Raw genomic sequence first — 15,463 nt, forward strand, 5'->3', positions numbered from 1 at the left:
CAGCCAGTCCCTAAAGCCTGTTGCTGTATGTCAACAATAAACACACACACACACAAACACACACACACTCAAGAGGATTCCCCCCATCTCCCCCAAATTGGATAAAAGCTAGAATATAGGTTGGGTCGTCAGAGGTAGGCCTTTGAGTTGAGCCTTTATAGTGTATGTGCAGGATTCTTGCAACACATTGGAAGATAAAAGAAGCATCATGGCTTCTATTGGGTGGGAGAAGACAGCAGTGAGAAGCAGCAAAGGGTATAAAGCCAGACAGTTTGCACATGGACTCAAAGTGGACAAGAGCACACCAACCCAATCTCTGGTTTAGGCATGTGGGGAGAGAGAACCCATGCAGGGATGGTGTCCTCCATAGCAAGGAGGCTTTAGAGAAGGCCAGGAGCAGAAAGCTTCAGGGCAATTATGGATATGGGGGCCTTGCTAATCAAAGCAAGTGGGGGGCAGAGGGTACCACAGCAGGGATGCAGGGAGGAGAGAGATTCCCATGAAGGCATGGGGAGGAGCTTGTTAGTGAAGCAATGCCCAAGGAGGCAAGAAGGGGTAAGATCTGACTGTCCTGGGGTAAAGTAAGTAAGTGGATCAAATACTGTGGTCTCAAGTGCTGCCCTCTTGGAATGGCAGCTGACAGAAAGTTGAGCTACCAGACAAGAGACATTTTTGCTCCTGGAGCAAAACCAAATTGCTTTCTCAGCCACATCTCAACAAATTTCCTGAAAAAAGGCTTAATCAGGGCTGGGGATGTGGCTCAAGTAGTAGCGCGCTCGCCTGGCATGCGTGCGGCCCGGGTTCGATCCTCAGCACCACATATCAACAAAGATGTTGTGTCCGCCGAGAACTAAAAAATAAATATTAAAAATTCTCTCTCTCTCTCTCTCCCCTCTCTCACTCTCTCTTTAAAAAAAAAAAAAAGGCTTAATCATGTGTTCCTCCCATCTGAACTGATTACTTTGCTGGATGCAGACTGAGAACTGACTTTTGAGCCAGTTTGAATTTGGCTTTCACTGAGACACAGGCTGAAGCATTGGTTTGGAAATTGAGTTTTCTAATAGCCACCCACAGCTATGACACACAGCCTCGCATACAGGAGAAAAGCAGTAAATATCTGCTGAATGAACAAAGAAGTCGCATCTACTGCAAACAACACCTCCCATATAAAGTTTAACCTATTTTTTGTTTGCTAAGATTGCTAACACAGGGAGGTAACCCTTTTGTATAAATGCCTCATCTATCCTGGTGCTAGGCTCCCGTCCAGTTAAATTTGTCCTTGTAGACATCTGGGATAGAAAGTACAAATAAATGTAGTGGGAAATAGAGTTAACCTTGATTATAATTAGCAAAGGGAGAAACTTCTCCGGTTACCACACAGCAGAAAAACTTCCAACAAACATTTAATCAAACTTTCAGCTAATTTGTAGACTATTAAATTATCAAAAATCTTTACTAAAACCTTATAAATTTTAGCTAAAAGCAGTTAATGTGGCAATGAGACCAAGGAAAATAATAAATTTCAAATGAATATTTAAAAGCACAGCATGGGGCTGGGGCGGTAGCTCAATGGTAGAGCGCTTGCCTTGCACATGTGAGGCACTGGGTTTGATCCCTCCCCAATATCACATAAAAATAAGCAGATATTGTGTCCAACTAAAAAAAAAAAAAGCACAGCATTCCCACTCTTAAAACTCTTTAATACATGCGGCTACTTACAGGTTCCCCAGGTAGTCCATTCTGTTGTAGCCTGTGCTGTGTAGACTCAAATAGACTATGTTTTCTAGATGAAAAAAATATACCACATGCATTTCTTTTCCCATTATGTATTTTAGCTGGGTTTTCATTCACTAGCATTTACGGAGTTGTAAATCACATACCTTAAAATTCTTGGCGTTTAAGGAGAGTAGAACTGATTTTTCCTTTTCATTTTGAGGATTTTATTGCAACACCAAGGCAGGACTGGCAAATGTTGAGGTCCCTACCACAGCTCTGCCCTCCAGACCCAACAGTCCTGGGTACAGACTGGTTTCAGGACCATATCACTCTTTCCCTGCTAAATCCAGACAGACCTCACAGCCCTCAGCAGGCACAGGCAACTCATCAAATTGCCATGGCAGGAGAAAACATTCACCTTCCTGCTCTACTGGAGAAAGAGAAGGGGTCCTGAACTCTCTAATGTGATAAAGGATCTGTAATGATAAAGCTCCTTAATGTGATAAAGGAACAACTAAGGCATGCATTAACTTCTCATTTTATCACTCATGCTTATCACCTTTTGTAGAGCCAATCAGATTTTTTCAAGACAATTCATTACACACAATATTCTTTAAAAACTTTGATGCTGTGATAGTGCAAACAGCATTCATTTTATTGCTCAACTTCGGCATGGGCACATACATAGTTAATTTTTAAAAATCATTTATGTAGATGTTATCGATAAAGCTCATGTAACTGAGTGAAAATACAAAGAATATCAAAGCTAAAACACTCTGTAATAAATACAAATACAATGAAAATGATAAAACTTTGTTTTTAAAGTCAGTTCAAGAGAAGGAAGAAAATTACATAAGGTGAACTAATTACATCTAGAAATAAAACAACTCAGCATTTGGTACAATCATCATCCTAATGTAAGAATGTTAAATACCACAACAAATGGCACCCGTTGACTATGCTGCAGCTTAAACACAGAAGCAGAGGGAGCTGCTCTACCAGACCACAGAGATGGCTGGAACCATCTCTAACTCCCGCCAGTGCAATCAGTCCAATGCACCCGAAGTTTAAAGCAGATTTAGTGTTGTAAAATAAAGCAAATTACATTGTATTTAAAAGAGGAGAAACTTGTGCTCTGGATTGTAAATACAAGAAAGAAAAAAGGACTTGATAAAAAATAAACCCATTCAGGGCAACAAACTATGTGCAAAACAATGTACACTATACACAGCACTATTTAAAAACTCTTTACATCAAGAAACAAGCCCTCTGAATCAAAATGCACCACTGTACTGCATATAAGCTCTACAAAGTAACCACTGTTCAAAATAATGAATTCATGATGGAATTGGCAAAAGTATGGAAAGGTGACACTTAACATTATCCGAAATAATAGCTAGAGAAAGGACAGGGAAGAAAAACAGTTAAAGGGATGTGTGGAAATAAATATTCACATTAAACATGAGGTGCAAATCCAAGTTTCAATGACACACTGCGTGTTTTTGTTTGATTAGCACCCATTTGGAAGTAATCGGTTAATGTAATTTTGAAATTGAAATCTAAATCATGTTTTCATTTATTATGTTGGTGGTACCATAGACGTATTATGTAGGATAATTTCTTTCTCTTTAAGTTCTATTAAGTCATTATTATAAAGTTAAAAGGCACTCAAAAAGAGATGACATTTGCCTGTTTAATTTTTAATTATTCATATTTATTTATTTGTGTGTATGTGTGGTACTGGGGATTGAGCCCAGGGGTACTCTACTACTAAGCTAGATCCCTAGCCCCTTTTGATTTTTGAGATGGGGGTCTCAGTAATTTGCTGAGGCTGACCTCAAATTTGTGATCATCAGCCTCCCAAGTAACTGGAATTACAAGTGAGCACCACGCGCCCAGCTCTGCCTTCTTTATACTGTACATGAAAACTGTTAATATCATTTTATTATTACGGCATCCCTGTCAGTTATGAATTCTAGAAAGTATTCATCGTGTATTTACTTTTTACTGAAATAAGAGTAGGCACAACTACAAACTGCACTCGTGCTTTATAGAAAAGAGAGATGGACCTGTAACTAATGTACTTTCACAAAAACTAAAAATTACTGATAATCAAATAGCATTTCTGTACATTTCAAGATTTTCTTCAGTACTAAGAATGCAGTAGGAAAAACAGTGGGAAGAAAGGTTGGCATAGCTGCACATTACTGCTGCACAGTTATTATGACTAGTTTTTGTAGCAGTCAAATTTGGCCAAATAAAATACATTAAAATACTCAGAAAACTGTTTTTAAAGCAGCAAAGTCTCCACTTGTTTTATCCTACTCATTTCCCTACCCCCCCACATACCAACACACCCCAGGAAAGCTTACTTAGAATTCCAATATATAAAAGAAAAAATAGAAGCTGCTTTGGGTGAAGGGGGAAGGGATGAGGATAGGCTAGGCTTTCCCTCCCTTTCTAAACCATCACTCATCAGGCACCTCTGAGGAACCCTTTGGCTTCAAAAACACAGACTGGAACCCACTATATCACATGAACCAGAACATAAATATTCTTTTCACTTGATATTTAAACTGCAAAATCCAAAAGTTGTCCAAAATATCACATCAATGTTTTTAAAAACAGAAGGTATATATTTTTTGTTGGCTGAATTTAAAAATCCACCTGTGATTTCAGATTTTTCCAATCTCTCACCCCGGAGTTTTGGTTGCCTTCTGGATTGAATGACACGCCATGCACCTTGAAAGTCAGATACAAATTTTCAAACTTAGGGAACTGGGATTCCTTTACTTCCAAAATTAATTCTTCCGTTTTAAAGTGATTTGTACCACAGAGTAAAGCTTGCTAAATAATATTTAGAAGAAAACTTTCATTCTTGATAATTTTAGTTGACTGAAGTTATAAGCAGCAAAACAAAGCTCCAGCATGGTTTACTTGATAGACACTTACACTGTAATTAAAATATAAATTAGGTGCACTTATTAGAGGCTTTGGTTTATAAGAGTAGTATATATACTAAAGACAAGCTAACCCAGCAAAATAATGAAAATCCTATCCCTTCCACATGCTCTGAGAAACTATAAAAATGCAGTATTTCAATTTAAGGTGAAAAGTAATTCCAAAAACTCCTGATCATATTGATTCAAGATAAAAACATCAGTTTTTTTTTAAAGTCTTCTTAAAAACAGGAACCCCTGAACATATCTTAGATAAGAAATAAACTACTAAGTTTAGACTAAATGGTTGTATTATGAATCTGATAACCAAAATTATACAGCTGTATTTCCAGGAAATCCATGCTTGAAAAATATAAAAACAACCCACATAGGCTAGGTTGAACCACATAATGCAAAATATAATGCTCTATAGAAAAACATGATTAAACATGTAAATGGCTTAATTTCTCAAAGATAATGATTTTTTTAGCCAATTGTTTACAAAGGTAGAATAATTCAAAATAACTTTATTTATTTATTTTTACAAAGAGCAAGTACAGGAGCTGTTCAAAATCATGTATTCAATCAAAATGAAACGTGACTTGTTCCGACTGCTGAAGTTGTCTTGATGTATGAAAAACTTGAAATCTGTGAAGCGTTCTGAATAGATTACCTTTTATAAAAATAGTAGTAGTCTTTAAGTGTAGAATACTGCCTAACTCTGGAAATGCAGGAAAAGTCAGCATTCTGTAAGGTTCAAGATATTAATTTTAATAGCAGCTGAATGTGTCCTCATGGCAAAGCATAAAGACTTTTTTTTTTTTCCTTGAAAAGGAATTTCAAAATTGTCCTTTCCCCTCACAGTGTCCTAAAATTTAAAAGGGGGGTAGGGTGTTTTCCTGTATTTCAGCATTCTTTAAACTCTGCTGAAGGGAGGCTGTCAGTCAGGGGTATAAATAGAGTCTGGGTAAGTCCTTGAAGTTCATCATTCCACAGCAAATCCACATGTTTCTTCAATGGCTGTTAGCAGCTTTTCATAGAGCTTTTCATAGCTTTCATAGGGCGGAATGTCTATTCGATTGAAGCTGTGAATAAGTAAATCAGATATTATAGAGTTCATTTAAACGATCTATATACTAAATGTGTACTACTAATACAACCATGTCAATCTTTATGTCACTCAGTATGTTAGAAGGCTGTATTTCTTTAAAGTATAGATTACTAATTTGGGATTAGTAATCTATACTTTAAAGATTACCAACTTCTGAATAATATTCTTTTAAGTTACTTAATTTGAGTTATTTATCATTCCTTTTAAGTGTCAATTTACTGGTAAAAACAATAAATGAAAAATCAAATCTGTTAGGAACAAACACACACCTACACGGGACAGTGAGGAAAGTTACAAAAATAACATACCAGGTATGGGCTTTTGGCAGGTTGTTAGTACAGGCATCAATCTGGTGGATGGTAAAGAGGCGTGGGCCTGCAGCACCTGCAAAGGAAAAAAATGGGTCAAATCACCGTGGGTATAAGTCTCCATCTCTAAAATCTTAGATCAAAACTGGTACATAAGCCACAGGATGTAGGGATAGGAGAATGCTATAAATCCACACATGCTACCTCGGGGGCAGCAGAAAAAGAATCTGGGTTTTTAAAGTTGGTTTGGGTAAGGCTGTTTGCTTTTATATGCTACCATTTCATTTTTGGAAAAAGTGCTGAATTGAATCCTTTGGTCAAACTTCTTTTATAGATCAATATTCCAAAGAATGAGGGAAAAAAAAGTAACTGGGTAAATTCAAGATAAAATACATATGCACAAATTTTTTTAAAAAATGACAACCTAATGCAAATTTAGATTTCATGACTCAAAATGGGCTAAGAGCAGATTAGTAGTTTATCATATACAATTTTAACACAGATGCCCCATATAAATATATGGAGAAGGAATACAATTTTGAGTTCTCCAAACAGGGAAAATAAATACATCTCAAAGGACACAACTTTGCCTGTGGAATTTCAAGGTATGCACTGTGCATGGCACTGACATTATGTACCAGTCTTGCTTTGTATATCCTCCCTCATCACCAGTAGCAGCAGCTTTTAAAATGAAGAGCTTAAGAGGTAAGGAAAGCACAGTGAAGTACCACAGTCATTAGCAATATTACCAACTCATCCAAAATTAAACAGCTTATTCCTCAGAAAACAATTCTTTAAAAAATGGAATATTGTTATACATCAATGGTGTGAGGCCATGCAATAATTGAAATGCTCTGACCAAACAGATGGCTTCCATGACCCAAACTGCCTGTTTCTATTAAAAGAAAGAATAGAGGGGAGAGGCATGCAAGGGAAGTAAATATTTTGCCAGGTTGAAATGTGAACATGAAATGAACAACTTCCACTACAGGAATGCGCAACAGAAGTATAAGCAAGCAACCAGAAAACAAAAGGCAGAGCATCACCATGAATAGTCCAGTCTAGCATGCAGCACTCACTACAATCACAGAGAACCCGGCAGAAAAGGCTCTTAGGAGGGGAACAAAAGAAGGAAGGAGAAGAAGATTTCATGGTATGTATTACAGATAAGAAATAGAGTGAAAAGAGAATCTGTTTATAAGCACATGGTTTGTAAAATATCTGTACAAACTAAATATTGCCATCCCCACCTCCACAAGCTTACAAGAAGCTTAGAGAAGCTGTGCCAGTCTCTCCCTCTTTTTACCTTGTAGTGCTTTGAAGCCCTGCAGAGGCACTCTAGATGATCCTGTCACAAACTGAAGCAATCGTGCTCGTCGCTCTTCATCAAAAAACTCCACAGCTTTCCAGAACCACTTAACGACATTGCTGTCTGGTGTACAGTGTTTTAACCGGGTGTTTACCTTCCAGTCATTGACATCTATTTTTCCAAGTCCACAAATAATGAGCTGTTAAAATATTGCACAAGTAGATGAGCCACTAGAAACCAAAGCCACACCAAAAATTCTTCAAAATAGAACTTAAGATTTGTGGTGTTAGTTCTCATTTGGTGCCTCTTAATCAAAGGTGCACATGATAAAACATTCCAAAATATATACACCAAGTCCTAGCTCAGAGGTTCTAATTCTTTGCATCTGGGTGATAGGATCTATATTTTAAAAACCAACAGAGGTATCTATTCACTGTAGATTCCCTCTCCAGGATCTGAAAATCACCATTGTGTTGGACTCAACAAGACAAAAGAATTGTGAAATTACACAGTTTTATAACAGAATTGCATTTTTTTAAAAAAGGTCAGAAATTGAGACACATACAGTTTATTTGTGCCTTCCACAGACCCACATCACATTCTATTAGTTTCAACACTATTAGCTTTGTGATTTGGGGCATTTCAATTCCATCAGCCAACAGTTTCCTCTGCTGTAAAATGACAGTTACATCTACACCACCACATTCCATGAAAGTGACTCACAGTACACAGCAACTCATGAAATGTTGTCCTGAATAAGTGATTAACACAACTTGCTTAATAATCTTAAAATTATATTAAAATATGAAATACATGAACACATTGATATAGAACTCTGCTTAGCATCCTAATGCAGGGTTAGTAGAGATGAACTATATCAAAATCATTTGACACTACTAATACATCTCTTTAGGGTCGAAGACTAACTCATCTTATTAATCTAACATGTTTATAATGGTGAATTATGAAAGTATATAATGTAAAACACAATGTAACTTGTGTATCCTAGATTATAATTAATCCTATTAATCCAGTGTAACTCTAAAAAGTTTAAACAATTTCATTAGTAGTTGAAACTATAAGTAAATCCTACCCCTACTGAACAAGATCTCCAACAAAGTTTGTATAGGCTTCTAAAAGATTACTGAATCTGTCACTGGGAAAAGGTTACCCTATAAGGATTATGGATGCATTCAGAACACAAAAGACACCTTCCAAATTCTTTGCTTTCTAATTTCCGCTCCTCTAAAGAAAACTCATTTAATGTTTCATAAACAGATGAAGAGGTCCTGTATCTCAACTTTAGTGCCCCTCCTGCTGCTATGTGTCCCTCTCCTTCCTGATCACCTCCTTCTGGCCATATTACTATGAATAATAAGTTGCAGAAGGAATGGAGATAGCACTAAGACAAACGAACCTTTTTAGATTTATTTGCAAACAGCACATTTAGTTAGGACACTGATATTAATGAATACATGTTTTAAGATAGTTGTAGACTTCAAATATTTATGCTATCCCTAATCACTAAATAAATTTGGAACCTTTGGCAGAATAAAACCTCATCAATTTTTCAAAGTAGTTCAGAAGAAACTTCAGATGTGTTTGTTAAAGATGTTTATTATAACTTTAACCAGATTGTTAAACTTTAACCTATTAAAGATGTTAATCATTAAAGGTGACTATTAAAAGACGTTAACCATCTTTAACGAGATCTGAGGTGCTATAAAGACTAGCTTTAATCAGAAACAAACTTTTAACTGTTGAGTATAGCTACTGTTGGTATATGAATGTTTCTAAAGGTCTAAAGGTGATTAGATACTGTACAGTTTTCCTAAGTGTTTTATTTATTTCCTCTAATGATCTGTCTACTAAATGTTTTCTAGCAAAGTTTAGTACAAATCCAACTGAGCTTAGACCTTTATCCAAATAAAGTTCAATATGATAGTTGACAAGGCTTTACTTAGTTAAATTGATAACCACTAAATCATGGAACAGAAAAAAATTTGGAAGAATATACACATAAGACATGAAGTCTGTTTAAGAGAAGAAAGGACAATAAGGAAATTAAGAATGTTCACATTGTGCCAGGCATAATGGTGCATGCCTATAATCCCAGGAGGTTGAGGCAGAAAAATCTCAAATTCAAGACTAGACTCAGCAATTTAGCAATGCCCTAAGGAACTTTGTAAGACCCTGTGTCAAAATAAAAAATAAGAAGTGCTGGGAAGGCTGGGGTTGTGGCTGAGTGGTAGAGTGCTTGCCTAGCAAGCTAAGTTCGATCCTTAGCACCACATAAATATAAAGATATTGTGTCCACTTAAAACTAAAAATAAATATTAAAAAAAAGAATAAATGCTAGGGATTGTGGCTCAGTGGTAAAGTACCTCTGGGTTCAATTCCCAATACCAAAACAGGAGAAAAAGAAAAAATGTTCATAATGTAAGCTTACTCAAAGATATTCCAAGCATAAAAGACTTCCGGTGAATAAGAATTCTCAAAGCATTGAACCATAAAACTTCCAAAGCAGGAAGGAAGAGCATGAGAAGGAGATTACCATTAAACAGGGAAGAGAGGTGGGAGGGAAAAGAAGGGAGAAGGGGAATTGCACGGAAGATGGAAGGAGACCCTCATCGTTATACAGAACACATGTATGATGTTGTGAGGGGGGGGAGTGTGTCACATTAGATTGGGTAGAGAGAAGTGATGGGAGGGAGGGGAGGGGAAGGGGGGATAGGAAGGGCAGCAGAATAAAATAAACATTATTATTGCTGTATGTATATAGGTGACTGTATGACAATGTGATTCTACAACCTGTACAATCAGAAAAATGAGAAATTATACCCCATTTGATTCAAATGTATGAATTGTCAAGATCATTGTACTGTCATTTGTAACTAATAAAAAAATTAAAAAAATAAAAAACTTTCAAAGCATTAGAAACACAACTTACCTCTAAAAACTAAGAAACAAAATAATTGCTAATCTTATCACGCTAGATGATGTCATAACATGGATGTACTGACCTCTAACTCTTTCTCATCAAATGTCTTCAGCAGGTGCTGGGGAATCACTTCATTAAACCCTTTCTGCAGAGCCAGGAACTGAGCCTCAATGCCTCGTAAAAATCTCCAGTTCACATAGAGCCTATAAACATCAGGCAGGGGTTTCGTATGATCAGATGTATTTAGATTTGGTAATTAATGTGAATCACTTCTTCAGCAACACTGTACTTTATAAACATCTAGCATCAAGAATTTATTCTAGGGCTGAGGTTGTGGTTCAGTGGCAGAGCGCTTGCCTAGCATGTGTGAGACACTGGGTTCGATTCTCAGCACCGCATACAAATAAATAAAAAGATCCATCAACAGTTAGAAAATATTTTTTTAAAATTTTTTTCTAAAGTTTTTTTTTAAAAAACTCAAACTAATGGGGATAAATGGATCCCAAGCTGTGAGGCAGTTCAATCTTAATAAAATGTAAACTTCCACAAATAAAAGCAATATTAATGAAGCAATTCTTCAAATCAGAGAAACTACTAGTAAACTAGAAGTCTACTAGAGCTCAGATAGTCTGAGGTTCAACTCCTACTGGCTGAGGGTATAGACCTGTGGTAGAGCACGTGCTTCTTAACATGCACGTGGCTCTGAGTTCAATCTCCACCAAGCATACACAAACAAACTTGATAAAATTTCTTTCTTATAACACACATTCCAACAAACCAGAGAAAAATAGCCCACTGACTCAAAAGATGACCATTTTTTCTGGCTGTATTTGAAAATGTTATCAGAATGTGTTGCTGGGTCTTCTGTTTATATCTAGGGCAGGACTATTGGGGAAAAGGAGGTAGGGAATCTTCATATCCAAAATGAGAAGAAACTTAAAGCCAATAGCACTTTCTGAATAAATATTCATTGTTCACTGGAAGCTGTAAAAACTCTGGAAGATGTCATTTTACCCCCTCCCCGCACCCCCTCCCAAAAAGCACTAAACTATACATCAATTGTATAACTTGTGCTCTGACTGGAGTTTGTCATTTTTTTTTTTATTTTTTTTAGTTGTTAATGGACCTTTATTTTATTTATTTGTATGTGGTGCTGAGAATTGAACCCAGTGCCTCACACATGCTAGGCAAGCGCTTTACCACTGAGCCACAACCCCAGTCCCTGGAGTTTGTCATTTAAAAATAAATTGCTTTCATTTACCTGTCTACCCAGGAAACCTCTCAATCTAACACATCAGGACTACTTATCTGTCAAATTTGTTATCAACATTTCCTTTTCCAAACTTGGATGACTATTTCTCTAATTAATAAATAATTACTTAATACTATATTGTCTGGAGGATCTGTTTGTTGGTTTAAAGGGGCAGCAAAACCATATAACTCTTGTCCTTGTTTATCTCACTCCTACAGTTGCACAGGATTTATTATTGTGTTGATAAACACATAAGCCCTGGAGAAAGTAAATCTAAAAACTGAGGACACACTGGATCCTAGACTGACAATGCAGCAGGGATGAGAGAAATTCCCAGCCATTCTTACAGTTTTTATCAGAAATGTAACAGAGCAATCACCAATATAAAGAAAAATCAAACATTAACCATGGAGACCAAGTGAAACCTGAAAGTCCATTCTTCTGCCCTCTTTACCCTCCCTATTTTCAGGCCCCCACCTCTGCTCCCTCCTCCTAGCAAATACTATATTTGGTATAGAACCAAATAATTATACAGCCATATAATTAAAAAAAAAACAACACAATTTTGTCCCTAAGTAATTCTTCTAGAACTTGCTTCTTAAATCTTATAGCTTATACAATCTCTCTTCTTAAACATCCACATAATATTATACTGAATGTATAATCATTTTACTCTAAAAACATTTTGGTAGTTAATTTTTCTATAAGCATTCTTTAACTGAACATCCTTATTCATATTTTTTTAATTAGATGTGTGTTTCTGTAGGAGAGTCCCAAAAACAGAACTGCCAGTGAAAGGGCATATGCAAGTTCACTTTGGTAGCTGTATCAAACTGCTTTCCCAAAATCCCACCAACAGTGTATGAAACTGAGAGGTCTCATTTTGAAGAAGGAAAATTTTAGCTAATAAGATTTGGGGATAGGGGCTGGGGTTGTGGCTCAGTGGTAGCGCGCTCACCTAGGACATGCAAGGCCCTGGGTTCAATCCTCAGCACCACATATAAAGGTATTGTGTCCAAAAAAAAAAATGATTTGGGGATAATAATATATACAAAATAGCAATAGTATTCATGTTTCTGTGTACATATGAAGCTCAAACTCCTAAATCTGATCCAGTTTTATATTTAGAAGACTTTAGTTACCATAGTAAGTATTAAACCAATTTCAAAATTCCTCAATTTGTATTTTATAAAACATGAACAACATTTTCTTATATTTCTCCCTCAAACTCACTAGGTACTCATTTATAAATAGGCAAAGTGCTAGGAATACAACACAAAGTTCCCTGAAATAGCTATACTACACATAGCTTTGATGCTCCCAGTCTCTGGCATTCCCACCTATGTTCAGCCCCTCCTCCCCAATGAACCTGGGCTGGCCTGTGACTCATTTCAACCAAAACAATACAGCAGACATCATGTTGACAGTGCCATGCTAGTTTTTAAAAAGATCTGGAAGCTTCTGCTTTTGTGCTCTGGAAAGCCAGCCACCCCCAAGAAATCTGACTGTTTTGCTGGAAGAGAGATAGAGATCTTTGATGCTATAAAGGGAGTACCAAGGAGCCTAGTGGCAATGAGGCCCCAGACAATGCCCTCAGATGACAGTTGTTCCTGCCAGCCCACAGCCATTTGAGCCATCCTAGCTGAGTTCTCACTTGTAAGAATGAAGAGGCCACCTTGGCCCTTTAGTCCAGCTGACTTTTTGTGGAACAGCAATGTGCCATCCCTATTATTCTTCGCCCAAATTACTGACCCCTGGAATTGTGAAAAACAACAGTGACTGTTTTTAAGTCACTAAATTCTATGAAAGCATATTTTATAGGAATAAAACTACTTAATGTTTGTCCATACTGACATTCTAGAACATTACAAAAATTCTCAATCTTGAGAACAGATAAATGTTTACCTGACATATTCTTTTTTATTTTCTTCATTAACAGGGATACTCTTGCCATTTGGTTTGAGTTCATGCTGAATAATTTCACCATATGCGTTATGTTCAACACAGAAAGTATGGTCCAAAACACCTGTAATATCATTTTCACTGGACAGGAAACAGAGAAAAAGATACATAACTGGGAAACCTAAAACATCAGTCCTATAGGTTTATTAACTGGTGAGACAGATAAAACTAAGATAGTTTTATGATATGATAAACACAAGGTCAGATTCATTTTCTACTTTTTTATACTACCACATACTTTTCTTGGGCAGAAAAGTAAAAAAGCTTTAATATAAACACAAGTAACATTTCACTTCCTTACTAATGAGAAATAACCTTGATCAAAGCTGAACTTTGCTAGGACCACAATGTAAGAAAAGTTCAGTTATATTTTGACATTCAGATAAAAGGCCTTAGGGAATCTGGGAACCTCCTTCACTGACCTGAGTAATCCAGAGAAAGTAATCTGTATATTTCATAAAAGTAAGTACTACCAGCATATCTTCCTAAATTATTTATTAACTTAAATAGAATTAGTTCTTATTTATGATTCTTATTTATGATTCCAACAATCAGCACTTCACTAAAAAGCAATGGATTCAGAAATTTGCTATTCTACCACATGCAAAACAGGAACAGAACTTAACCACATTGAGGAAATCATTACACATAGTACTGTATATGTAAATAGTACAAAATATATAAATTGAGTATCCCTAATTTAAAAATCCAAGTTCCAAAATCCAAAACATTTTCAGTGCCAACATGACCCAAATGGAAAATTCCACACCTGACCTCAAGGGAGGGGTCAAAGTAAAAACATAGGCACACTAAAAAACAAGTATAAAATTACTTGTAGGCAATGTAGATAAGGTATACCAAAAACATAAATGAATTTTATATTCATACTTGGGTCCCCCCCACCACAAAAATATCTTAAGTATAGACAAATATTTCAAAATCTAAAACAAATCCAAAATCTGAAAGCAATGCCAGTTCCAAACATTCTGGATAAAGGATACTCAATCTGTACTAGAATTTTTTCCTTTTTAAAGTAATAACACCTGCTAACTTTAAGGAATTTGAAATGTATAGGAAAGCAGCAGAAAGGGAGAAAGTCTTATGTGGGCCTATTACTCATGTAACTACATTTAATATGTTTTCAGCACATATTTTTTTTAAGTTTTAAAATAAATAGTTTTGGAATGATTCTTTTTTAAAGCTCATATTCTAGCTATAATAAACAGATATAAGATTCCACCTACAGTATCCACACCAAACTGTTATGAAGATCTGGATCAACTAACTCCATGTCATCCAAAGTAATTGACTTTCCAAGCAACTGTTTATAAAAAGGCAATGTAAAACCACCATCAATATAATGTCCATGAAACACAGCCATTCCCATTATTCGTCCAACGAAGTGGAAATATGATAAATGTTCCTGAAATTGAAAAAAAGTTTATATAAATACTCAAGCTAGAAACTATCAAAGAAGTTTTTAAATAAAAAGTAAATATTTAAGTAGGCATTAAGATTTTTTGATAAATATCAAATTTGTACTCCGTGACTATTTAAATGGAACAGATTGTCACATCAAAGCTCAATAAAACTCAGGAATGTTTCTGTAGGGCACACATAAGATTTTATACATCACTATAAAATAATGTGTTACAGTTGATGCCTCTCTCAGAGGGTAAAGGTACTTTGTAAAATTTCTCTTTTAGAAATCAGTCCAAATTATAGTCCCACTGCAGCTTCACTTAATTGCCTGTAGACAGCTTCTCTTCCTAAGTTCATAATAATGTATAATAGGGTTTAAAAAGTATAGCACTAGCTGGGGTTATGGCTCAGAGGTAGAGCACTTGTGTGAGGCACTAGCATGTGTGAGGCACTGGGTTAGATTCTCAGCACCATAAATAAATAAATAAAGTCCATCAACAACT

General features: G+C 36.0%; 2 protein-coding genes across 5 annotated transcripts in view; one reads left to right on the forward strand and one right to left on the reverse strand.

Annotated features, from left to right (window-relative positions):
- Positions 1-15,463, forward strand: part of MILR1 (mast cell immunoglobulin like receptor 1) — a 234,616-nt gene that overhangs the window by 85,028 nt on the left and 134,125 nt on the right. The window lies entirely within an intron of this gene.
- Positions 2,326-15,463, reverse strand: part of SMURF2 (SMAD specific E3 ubiquitin protein ligase 2) — a 111,587-nt gene continuing 98,449 nt past the window's right edge. For all 3 annotated transcript variants that reach the window (XM_081271479.1, XM_081271481.1, XM_081271480.1), the window contains 6 exons: positions 14,783-14,961; positions 13,482-13,619; positions 10,407-10,527; positions 7,381-7,582; positions 6,075-6,150; positions 2,326-5,740 (listed from right to left, as the gene is read on the reverse strand). In XM_081271479.1, coding sequence (XP_081127605.1) covers positions 5,641-5,740; positions 6,075-6,150; positions 7,381-7,582; positions 10,407-10,527; positions 13,482-13,619; positions 14,783-14,961 — 816 coding nt within the window. In that variant the 3' untranslated portion in view covers positions 2,326-5,640. The remainder of the gene's footprint in view (positions 5,741-6,074; positions 6,151-7,380; positions 7,583-10,406; positions 10,528-13,481; positions 13,620-14,782; positions 14,962-15,463) is intronic.

Source organism: Spermophilus citellus, assembly GCF_964194105.1.
Source record: "Spermophilus citellus genome assembly, chromosome: 17".
In the NCBI taxonomy this organism is placed as follows: domain Eukaryota; kingdom Metazoa; phylum Chordata; class Mammalia; order Rodentia; family Sciuridae; genus Spermophilus; species Spermophilus citellus.